Raw genomic sequence first — 12,236 nt, 5'->3', positions numbered from 1 at the left:
TATAAAATAAAATGTAAAATATTTTTCTTACCCCACTCCATCACTTTCTCTCACCGCACCCCCCCCCCAAACCCCCACCCCGACCATATTTTTGTTTAAATTTCTTTTATAAAAGTATTTAAATTTTTTTACTTCATCTCCTCCCCCTCAAATAATAATTTAGATATTATTTTATTTTATTTTAAAAATAATTCTACCCACCCCAACTAACCCTCCGCTTCCAATGTTTTTTCTCATTTTTGTGTTAGATATATACACATCGAAAATATTTTTTACTTGCTGTCACAAGATTTTTTCTAATTTCTTATTTATTTATGTTATATTTGGTATATTAGTAGAATTTTTTTCTAAAAATATATGTGCGAACATATCTAACACAAAATGAGAAAAATGTAAAAATAAATACATTAGGAGCGAAGGGTTAATTAGGATGGGGTAAAATTTTACTTTTTTTAAAATAAAATAATATCAATTTTTGCGGGGGGGGGGGGGGGGGTGGGGGATTGAGTGGGTGGTCTTTTTTTTTTGGGAGGGGGAGGGTGAAGTATGATTTTTTTTTTTAAATATTTTATAAAAGATTTTATTTTTTTAAAAGGATGTGGGATTGTCGGGGGGGGGGGGGGAAGGTACGTGGAGGAGGTGGTGGAGTGAGGTAAGAAAAATAATTGATATTTTATTTTTAAAAAAATATTTATCAATGTGGAATGTCATGTGTCAAGTTTTTTCAAATAAAAGAGAGAGTGCATTACACACACCACTGAGATATGTTTCTCAAAGTAAAAAATGATAGTTTAAGTATGAATCTTATACTCTCAATAGTTTAAGTATGAAACTAAAAAAAAAAGATAGTTTAGGTGTGTTTTTTACGCTTACCTCATAAATATAATATCACTCATTTTTTTCTCTTTCTATCTTCTATATACTTTATATTTATATTTATATTGATCTTTATTTTTTATTTTCTATCCGATGTTCAGAACCTGCATTAAAGTCACGACTGAATTTAAATTGCACATTGCAGAGTTCATTTGGAGATAACGGCTCCCAACAAGATTTTCTCTATATCCAAGATTCAAACTCGAGACCTCTTATTAAGGATAGAACAGTTCCAACAATGCATCACAAACTGTTATATACTTATATTCATCATTTTACTATTTAACTTCAATTACATTAGTTATAATTAGATGTCCCATTCTCGATCCTTTTGGTAGATTTTAGCATCTAAACCTTAATTAGGGGTTATTATTCTCTAAACAGATATAATTATATTTTCAATTGGTTTTGAATAGGTTGAATGAATGTCTCTGCTGGATATAAATTATTGTAACTGCAATGAGAAAATTGTCAGCTTCTCATTTGTATTTTATGTCCTCTTTTGACTTTGACCTAGTCATCATCAATCACTTTACAGTAGTAAATATAGATATTTTATCGATGAAATAATTTATTGACAGATAAATATTTTCAAAGTCACGCGCTTCATTTTTTTATTTTATTTTATACTCCTCTATCCTTAATTACTTGTCAACTTTTTCATTTATAGTTGTCCCTAATTACTTGTCCATTTTTACAAATCAAGAAAGGATAATTTTTTTTTATCTATTATATCCTCAACTAAATGACTAATTACTTTGAAAAATGTAGAACTTTTCATCCACTTCATAATTAATAGGAGTAAAATGGTAAACTCACTATGTCATTAATTGATTTCTTAATAGGTGTGTCAATTCAAAAGTAGACAAGTAATTAATGACAGGGGGAGTATTTGTTATGCATGGGCTTAGATCACTATTGGCGAAGAAGCCTAATATCAGATTAAGTGGCTATGTGTGGGATCCGAGTTGATAAATAGAGTCTTTTGAGAGCAAAATAGGTTTTATGTGAATTATAATTATGCTTAGGCAAGGATTGTGCTTCTCATCCCCAGTTCTCTCTTAGTCCTCTCATCCCTTCTTCTTTATAGTTACTGTTATTGTTCGCTTTCTTCATATTGTAATTGCTCATTTCTTATGAATCAAAACTTATTAGTTTGTTCTCTCTGTTGTTTGTTATGGAATTGAGAAAATCACTATAACCATTTTAATGTTTGTTACAATGTATTTAATCAAATATTATCACATAAATTCTAACCAAATGAATACTTCCCATAAACGAATGCTATTTATAAGGATTTTTTCAGAATAATTATATAGTGGCAGACTAATTTTTATTAAAGAAAGTGAAAAGATCACAAGAAACAATGAAATCAAATATAGATTCACACTGTTGCCAGTGTTGTCGGGACCATTTTTTTGTGTAACAATTAATTAACACACAAAATCATTGTGACTCCACTAACGAATGTATTCTCTAATTTGGTTCATTTCCCCTATTTTGTTCGTCGTAATAAATGATTTTTTTTAAAAAGTTCGATTGTTAAAAGATAAAAATTAAAGATAACTTATTGAAAAGCAAAACGTGTAATTAAATTATGTACGTTTCCTAGGAAAAGTAATCTTCTTTTGACATATCATATGATGATATTGTGTTGTTAGTAACTATGTTAATTTTGATAGGCAAATTAATCTCCTAATTACATAATATATGATGATATTTCTTGAATGTCGCTGCATATCATATTGGACCTAGGGAAATTGGAGCTAATACCTAAAAGATTATGCAATATTTTAAAGATAAAGATGTATGGTTTCTTGATTTTTTTAGATTTCGAAATGGATGAATTACGCATCATAACAATAAAGAGTGTTTATCTTAGGTAAGAAACTTGCAATTCACTAAATACGCATCGCACATTGCAGGTCCATTCGGGGTGACGCTTCCAACATGATATTTTTCATATTCATGGCTCAAATTCGAGACCTCTGATTAAGGGTGAGATGGTCTCATCATTGCACCACAACTCATGTTGGTACCAAATGTTCATTAATAAGATTAATTATAAATTTTAAAATTCTTTTTTATTTCTGAAATTACATTCTTAATAAATATCTTCACGGAAACGAGAGTGATTTTTTTTATGTGGACCAAAAAATATAAGTACTTCTTTGCACCGGATGATTACACCAACATAATAAATACTTCTGTTATTTCATATTAACTGAAATTTTGGGGGCTTTTCATTGTTCAAGACAAATGAATCGTTTAAGTTCAAAATAAACGTTTGAATTTTATTTTTTTTTGGCTTTCATTTACAATTTTTTAGGTAATAAGTTCAACAAAGTTATTTGCTCATATTTATGATTTTACTCGGAATTAATTCTATTTTCAAGAAAAGTTGGATAATAACTAAAACAACAAAAGTGGAAAGTAATGTTTAATTTATGTTTAAACTTTTCTTTTTTAGTGCATTGCCTCACAAATTCACATATGAAATAGAAAGAGTATATTACAGTGTCTTCACAAACAATTTATCACAAAATTATTAATTAATTAATATATATATATATTTATTTGATTATGGAGTAATTAAATATGGTTCACTGTAAATAAATATTTTTAAAAAGAAAATATGGGTTATAGTGGGGCATCCGTTACCCCTGCCAGTCAAAGTAACAGTGGTATAGTGAAGAAAACATTAATTTTCTTGCTTACATTCTTGTCCTCAATTAAAAAGAAAATATGGGTATAGTGGGGCATCGTGATGCAATTTATTTATTTTTCAATAAAAATGCTTTACTCTCTAAAATGATGAAAATTTGAATTAATTAGGCTCTAAAGTAGTAAAATTTCGCTTTTGATTGATAGTGCGTAGTATATTTCTCAAGTTCCTAATGTGTTAATATCCACTTTAAGCTACTTCTTTATCATCTCTTTTTGAACTGAATAATCAAAGTACTCTCTCTATTCCTAATTATTTGTATGTTTTTGAATTGACACCTATTAAGAAAATAATGATTGACATAGTGAGTTTACCATTTCACCCCTATTAATTATGAAGTCATGTGCAAGCAAGTTTCAATAATATTATTGTCATTGTTACAAATGTACGGGGTCGAGTAGTTTCTTGGTCCTCCGCTGGTACTTCTAGATTCAAAGGTACGAGAAGAGGAACACCGTTTGCTGCTCAAACAAGTGGATGAATTAAAAACTTAATATTTTTAAGAAATTCTACTTTTTTCAAAGTAATTAATTGAGGATAAAATAGATAAAAATAATTGTTCTTTCTTGAAGACAACTGGAAAAAAAATGAACAAGTAATTATAAACGGTAGAAAGAGAATATATATTATAGTAGCTCTTCTATATTTTACCCGTAAAATTACGTTAAATTTGTTATTGCTTTTATATTCACTTTTAGCATTGGATTGATCTCTCTCACCATTTGACCAAATTCAACACTTACTAGCATGCTAGCAATTATTTCATTTCATCATTGTTACTCCCTTCACATCTCTTTAGAGATATTAACGCCACTTCCACTTCAACATATATAATACTCCTTCTCTTTCGATAATAGTTATTTATTATTGACTTCACACATACTTTATGAAAATTAATAATATAAATAATATTGCTATAGTATCCTTTAAATATATTAGATATTGAATTATATTTAATAGCAAAATAGACATAAGAGGGTAAACCATTTCTTAATTTTTAAAATTAAATAAGTATTATTTAACAATTATTTTTAATACAGTGAACGAATAATGATGGACGGGAGGGAGCATAATATAAAGTTGTACTTAATAAAAAAAAATTGAAGTGTCAAAACCTGTGTATTAACAGCTTTAAATATTTGTTAAGTCATTTGTTCAGTCTCACTCTCAAAAACTAACTCAAATCCCCCATTCTCTGTTCTCAAACAACCATCTCTGAGTACCCAAACCTCCTCGAGATTGCTGCTCCATCAATGGCCAAGAGCCCAAGACTCAAACTTCACCTTGACTGTTTGCACAATCCCACACACATTGCATGTGGTGCTCAGTCTCATTCTATATATTCTTGAGAAAAAACCTCTTTTTTCTTACTTGCTTTACTCTGACAAGAACAAGCCAAAACCAAAGCCCCAGTGAGCTAAACAACACAAACTAAACAACAAAAAGAAAAGGGACTCATAAGGCCATAACCCCATTAGTCCATTTCCATTTTTCCCAACATTTTTTTTTTTTGCCATTGATGGAGGAAAGACCAGAAACAGAGCTTATTTCAATACCAGCAACGCCGCGTGCATCAACCCCTGAGATTCTAACACCGTCAGGTCAAAGATCACCAAGGGGTGGTGGAGGACATACATCTACTGGTGCATCAAAAGATGCTAAGTCATGGACACCAACTTCATTTATTTCACCTAGGTTTTTGAGCCCTATTGGGACTCCAATGAAAAGGGTGTTGGTTAATATGAAGGGTTATTTGGAAGAAGTTGGGCATTTGACTAAGCTTAACCCTCAAGATGCTTGGCTTCCAATTACTGAATCTAGAAATGGCAATGCTCATTATGCTGCTTTTCATAATCTTAATGCTGGTATTGGGTTTCAAGCTTTGGTCTTGCCTGTTGCTTTCTCTTTTCTTGGATGGTAGTGCTACTCTCCCTTTACTCTGTTTCATTTACTTGGTGTTTGTTATTGCTATTCTTTTGTGCTGTTTTGGTTAAAGATTGAATCTTTTTTACATTTTCTTGTGGAACTTGTTGTAGTATGATCTATATGTAAGAGTTATATTCAAATTTGCTTGCTTTTGACTGTTTTTTTCAAAAACAATTTGTTTATAAAGATTCTGCTTTGTTGGTTAGATGAGCTATTGCTGATTGTGTTATGGTTAATGCTATTGTTGATTGTGTTAGGTTAAAGATTGGATCTTTTTTTACATTTGTTTGTGGAATTTATTGTTATATGATCTATATGTAATAGTTATATTCAAATTTGATTGAAAAGCTGCCTGCTTTTGACTGCTTTTTCAGAAAAAAATTTGGGCATATTCTGGTGTGTCTATAAAGTTTCTGCTTTGTTTTTTTTTTTGGTTTCTGCTTTGTTGGTTTAAAGAACTCTCTTTTCCATCTGCTTGGTGCTTGTTATTGTTGATAGTGTAATTGGTTAAAGTTTTGACCTTTCTTACATTTCTTTGTGAAATTTATTGTTTTATGATCTGTATGTAAGAATTCTATTTGAATTTGCTTGCAAAGCTGCATGCTTTCAGCAAATTTTGGGCCTACTATGGTTTGTCAATGAATCTTTGTTTCTCTTTGTTTGAAGAGCTCTCTCAGCTAATTAGGGATTTGTTCTTCATAAACTTTTTTAAAGCCAACCGTCAGTCTCGAAAGTCTTGATCTTTCAGCTATTTGTGACCTCTAAGTACTGCTTTTTTAAATGCATATCAGTTGTCTTTGAAAATGGGGTCTTTGATTGACTATACTGCACTCATCTAAACGGACCCCTCCATCTATTGATATGTTATTTAAGAAAATTATCGCGCTTTGTGGACCAACAAGAAATCTTCTAAATCTGTCTCTATGGACTTACTTTTCTTGCTTTTCTCAACTTTCATCATTGATCTCAAAGGAAATTAGTAAAAATATGATACTCGTACTAATTGTTGGCATTCATACTACTTTGCCTTTTCATTAAAATACATCTCCTAGGTCCTCTCTCATTTTTTGTTATCATATATTGAGAAATAAGACTGCCTATTTCCTTTTATTCCATCTTCCTTTTGCATTTCCACATCATTTAAGAAAGATGGTCCCATGGTACATCAAAGTATTTAAGTTCTGTACATTTACCTAAAGATATTTTTCACTTTAAAAATTAAATACAGATACATGTTTAGTTAAATCTTCAAATGATAAATGTATAAAAAGAATTAATGTAGTTTTGGGAGCATTTTTTTTATGACAACAACAACAACAACATACCCAGTGTCATCCTACAATGGAGTCTGGGGAGGATAGTGTGTACGCAAATCTTACCCCTGCCTTGGGAGGTAGGTAGAGTGACTGTTTTTGATTAGACCCTGTGCACGAAATTGATATTCTTGAAACGTAATGTCATTCATTCCATAAATATATAAGGATTTTCCTCATCTATTTTTGATGGAGATATCTTTCTTTTTAGCCTTGTGTTGTAGCTATCACACACTCCTTTTGTTACATTCTTGGCACTACAATTTAGTCAACAGTTGGTCCAGAAATTGCTTTTGATGATTTTGACCTATCACTTTGACTTTAATATCTAATATCTCTAAATGCTACTGGAATTTCAAAGTGGACTATTGTGCATTTATTACAGTATGTTCCATCTTCAGTAATAGGAGAGAACTATTTTACTATTGAATTTTCCACCAAATCCAATCACTGTTGTGTGTTTAATAGCCAAGTTACCTTTTTATTATCTGAAGTGTACGTCGTAAATAACTGATCGTTCGTTCGATGTCATTAAGTTTCCATTTTATTAATCTTGTGTCAGAAAATACCAGAATGTAAAGCGTTTTAACTTTCCTTTTGGATGCAGGAGCTGGGGAATAATTTCCTTAACTATAGCTTATTTCTGGCAACTCTATACTTTATGGATCCTTGTTCAGCTGCATGAAGCAGTTCCTGGAAAGAGATACAATAGATATGTGGAACTTGCGCAAGCAGCATTTGGTAAGAAAATCAAGTACTTTCCATATGACATGTTTAAGACCACAAGATTAAATGACATTTTGGTACATTCTGCTTATCGTTAGTTTAAGACCGCAACATTCAAAAGTTTCTTTACTTTCTTAAATTTTGTGCCAAGTCAAAACCAGGCAAACAAATTGAAATAGATGAGTATTTATTTCACTACCACTAATACACCACCTAAGTCACAATGAACATCTTAAACTTCGTGTTTGGTCAGCCACCGTCATATAATTTTAAACGGAGAGAGTGCTTAATTATAGGTAATGAGCAAGATGCATGAAAAGCTGATAGAGTTGTATAACTCCTATTTTCCATTGAAGAAAAGGGAAATGAACATAGTTTGTTGGAAATCTTAAATAGTTCACTTTAATTGCTATAACATTATTGTATTCATTTTACATTTTCAGGTGAAAGACTGGGTGTTTGGCTTGCTCTCTTCCCTACTGTTTACCTATCTGCAGGAACCGCAACAGCATTGATTCTTGTAGGAGGAGAAACCATGAAGCTGTTCTTTCAAATTGTTTGTGGTCCGCTCTGTTCCTCGAATCCTTTAACAACTGTGGAGTGGTATCTGGTTTTCACTTCCCTCTGCATTGTTCTGTCCCAGCTCCCGAACCTGAACTCCATCGCTGGACTCTCCCTCGTTGGAGCAGTGACAGCCATAACATACGCCACTATGGCATGGGTCCTTTCTGTAAGCCAACCACGACCACCTTCCATTTCATATGAACCCATTTCTTTGCCTTCCTACTCAGCTTCTCTCTTTTCGGTCTTGAATGCCATGGGTATCATAGCATTTACCTTTAGAGGACACAATTTAGTTCTTGAAATTCAGGTAATTTTTCTTACCCTTTTTTCCGTCATGTGCAAACACAAACTGTTTCTTTGATTAGTCACAAGAAACATTTCAGTTTTGCGATTGTAAAGATATCCACTAATATCTTCTCTGTCATATTTGCAGTCAACAATGCCGTCAACGTTCAAGCACCCAGCTCATGTGCCAATGTGGAAGGGAGCAAAAGTTGCTTATTTCTTCATAGCCTTGTGCCTGTTCCCTATTGCCATTGGAGGCTTCTGGGCTTATGGAAGCCTTGTAAGTATAGCTATCTTTCTGTTATTTCCGCCAACCAAATCATAACTACTGATATCAGTCACATTATTTTGACAGTGTAATATATATTTCATTTTTGCGTTTGAAAAAGCTTTTCCAAAGTATTATAATACTCCCTTCGTCCCAATTTAAGTGTCTTACTTTCCTTTTTTGTCTATCCCAAAAACAATGTTTCTTTCTATATTTAGTAAGTTTTTCAATTCCAATATTCCACATGACAAGTTTAAGCACATAAGATTTAAAGGACTACACACATCTTTAATTTAAGACCATACGATTCAAAAGTCTCATTTTATTGCTTAAACTTTGTGCCCAATCAATTTAAAACACTTAAATTGGGACGGAAGGAGTATATGTTTTGGTAGTACTCTTGCTACTTTACTATCCACAAACCTTTTTTCTTGTTGCATTTGTTTCCACGGCCATGTATCCTTAGTAGAACGGTGTACTCCTCTGCTCAGACTATATATGTTTTCCTCATTATTTCTGATTTGCTCGCGTACTTATTAATTCCTTACAGATGCCATCTGGAGGAATGCTAAGTGCACTATACGCCTTCCACATTCACGATATTCCAAGAGGACTTCTCGCCATGACATTTCTCTTAGTCGTGTTCAACTGCTTGAGTAGCTTCCAAATATACTCAATGCCAGCATTTGACAGTTTCGAAGCTGGATACACTAGCCGTACCAACAAACCATGCTCAATTTGGGTCCGTTCCGGTTTCAGAATATTTTTCGGATTTGTTTCATTCTTCATCGGAGTTGCACTTCCGTTCCTGTCAAGTCTTGCAGGGTTGTTAGGAGGACTCACACTTCCGGTAACGTTTGCTTATCCTTGCTTCATGTGGGTCCTCATAAAGAAGCCTACAAAGTACAGCTTTAACTGGTATTTCAACTGGATCCTTGGATGGTTAGGAGTTGCTTTTAGCTTGGCTTTTTCAATTGGAGGAATTTGGAGTATGGTCAATAATGGACTTAAACTCCGGTTCTTCAAGCCCAACTAAGAGATAGATCATGAATAAAAAGCGCGCTTTGGTATGTAAACTTGTATTTGCTAGTAGTAGTTTTTAATGTGTGTTTCTATTCTAGGCTTGAGAAAAGGTGAAGTGGAGAAACAACGTGTGCGTGTGTGTTGGTTGGTTCGGGGGGGAGGGGAGGAAGAAGAATATGTATAAAAGCCATAGGTACAAACATGTTCTTGTTTTCTACCTTTGAAATTTGGTGTTGTATGCTTATGAAATCGCTCGAAAGTCACATTTTATAGAAACTAGAATGTTTGCAGGATGATTCAGTTTTCAACTTGTTAATGCACTAGGTCTTTATTTGATAAATGGGAAAAGGGTTTGATATACCCCTCAACTTTGTCATTTAGAATTGATATACTCCTCCTCGTTATGAAAGTGATTCATATATACATTTACTGTTATACAAATGACTCACATATATCCCTACTGTTATACATATAAAGCTAACATATAAAGCAATTTCATGTTCAAAAGTTGTTCTTGCATTGTTGCATTTGCAGTATTGAAGAAGGATATTGAGATGGAATTAGTCTTTGTAGAGTAGATGATTTTAGTTTCTCATCAATATTAATTTTGCTTCAGGTAAAGTTTTCGTATACGCTACCCTTCTCAAATCCTATTTGTAGGATTACATTGGGTATATTGTTGTTGAATCAAATGTTAACTTTGACATCTACACCTTATTGTAATTATTACTTGAAAACAACTATGACATTGTTACTGAATTATAGCTCTGCCCCTGCATGGGCGAAGCTAGGTTCGAGCTACAAGTTTGCTAGAATTCAATAATTCTAATCAAAATTTTGTATTTGGATTAAGAAATCATTTAATATATAAAAAAAAAAATCTAGCAAGAATCCTTTTTTTTTTCTTTCTAGATTTATACTCTTAAGAGTTTGAATCCATCTCTCGATTAGTATTGAGGTTCGGTTCAAATCTTTCTAAAATCATAACTCATAGGGTGTGTTTGGTATGAAGGAAAACATTTTTCGAAAAAAAATGTTTTCCAATTTTTTCATGTTTGGTTGGGTAAAATGTTTTTCAAATCAACTCATTTTCTTCAAATTTAAGGAAAATGACTTCCCTTCAAAAATTAAGGAAAACATTTTTCAAAACTCTTCTCCAACTTCATATTATAATTTATTTTTTACCCCACCCCCCTACCCCCAAAAAAATTTAAGTTTGTTTATAAAAAATATCTCCAATTTCAAATTTTATTTTCAAACCACCCCACTCCATCCTCGACCCCTCCCCCCACCATCCCCCCTTCCAATCCCTCCAAAAAAATTAAAAAATTAAAGTTTGTTTCTAAAAAATATTTTCATATTCAAATTCTTATTTTTCACCCCACCCCACCCAACCCCCACACGGCCAGCCCCATACCACCCCCCTCCCAAAAATAATAATTTAAAGTTTCTTTTTTAAAAATATTTCCAATTTTAAATTTTTATTTTTTCACCTCACCCCCTACCCGCGACCCCCATCAATCTCCCACCCCTCCAAAAAAAAAATTAAGTTTATTTTTAAAAACTATTTTCAATTTTCAATTTTTTTTTTTTCACACCACCCCCACTCCCTCCAAAAAAAAATTAAGTTTGTTTTTAAAAAATATTTTCAATTTTTTACCCCATCCCACTCCTATCCCCCCCCCCACCCCACCACCCCACCACCCACCCAAAAAAAATCTAAGTTTATTTTTAAAAAATATTTTCAATTTCAATTCAAAAATTATTTTCTACTCTCTAATAAAAATAAAAGATATTTTCTCAAAAACATTTTTCATTCATTAATTAAACACTAAAAAATCTTTTTCGAAAAATATTTTCTACTCACCAACCAAACATGAGAAAATAAGTCCAAAATCTACTTGTTTTCCGGGAAAACATTTTCCATGAAAAACATTTTTCTTCGTACCAAACACACCCATAAACTCAAAATTTTAAATTTGCTTCTCAATTAATTTAGTGGTTTTATTCTGTGTATTGCAGAAGACTTTTGGTATGAACATTGACAAACTCATGCATGCATACCTCCGTCCAATATTAGGTGGATATTTTCTATTTTACACTGTTATTAAAAAAATTATTAATAGATTGATTAACTTACTATTTTGTCCTTTATTTATATTAGTTAGCCTCTTGAAAAAAAAAATAGATCCTCCAAATTTGTTTAAACTTCCAAAGATTATATTAATTGTAGGAATAAAATGAGAAATTTAATTAATTATATCTTGATTTAGTAAGTAATCAAATAATATGGGACATACAAATACTTTAGCAAGATGTCTATCTAATATAGGATAGAGGAAGTAGTATAGAAGCAAATTGGAAACGAACGTACATAATTAGGCTAGCTTGCACAGGAATCAAAATAGAGTTGTGATAAAATGAATAAAAAATTTCTATCATTGATTAGAGGTTTTGAGTTAGAACTTCTAAAAGTAAGAGAAAAAATGTGTTAGAAACGCCACCCTCATCCTGCAGTGTCGATCCATAT

General features: G+C 32.1%; 1 protein-coding gene across 1 annotated transcript; it reads left to right on the top strand.

The window, feature by feature from the left end:
- The first annotated feature begins 4,956 nt into the window (after positions 1-4,956).
- On the top strand, positions 4,957-10,033 carry LOC125827828 (lysine histidine transporter-like 8). The gene is made up of 5 exons (XM_049507175.1): positions 4,957-5,518; positions 7,448-7,581; positions 8,010-8,437; positions 8,564-8,695; positions 9,234-10,033. Exons 1-5 carry the CDS (start codon positions 5,121-5,123, stop codon positions 9,717-9,719), a joined length of 1,578 nt encoding a protein of 525 aa, XP_049363132.1. The 5' UTR covers positions 4,957-5,120; the 3' UTR covers positions 9,720-10,033.
- The last annotated feature ends 2,203 nt before the right edge of the window (positions 10,034-12,236 follow it).

The sequence above is a fragment of the Solanum verrucosum genome, unplaced genomic scaffold (assembly GCF_900185275.1).
Source record: "Solanum verrucosum unplaced genomic scaffold, falcon-dt-bn FXZP01000064.1, whole genome shotgun sequence".
NCBI classification, from domain to species: Eukaryota; Viridiplantae; Streptophyta; class Magnoliopsida; order Solanales; family Solanaceae; genus Solanum; species Solanum verrucosum.
The sequence above is the reverse complement of the archived record's forward strand: the minus strand, read 5'-3'. Positions and strand labels throughout refer to the sequence as shown.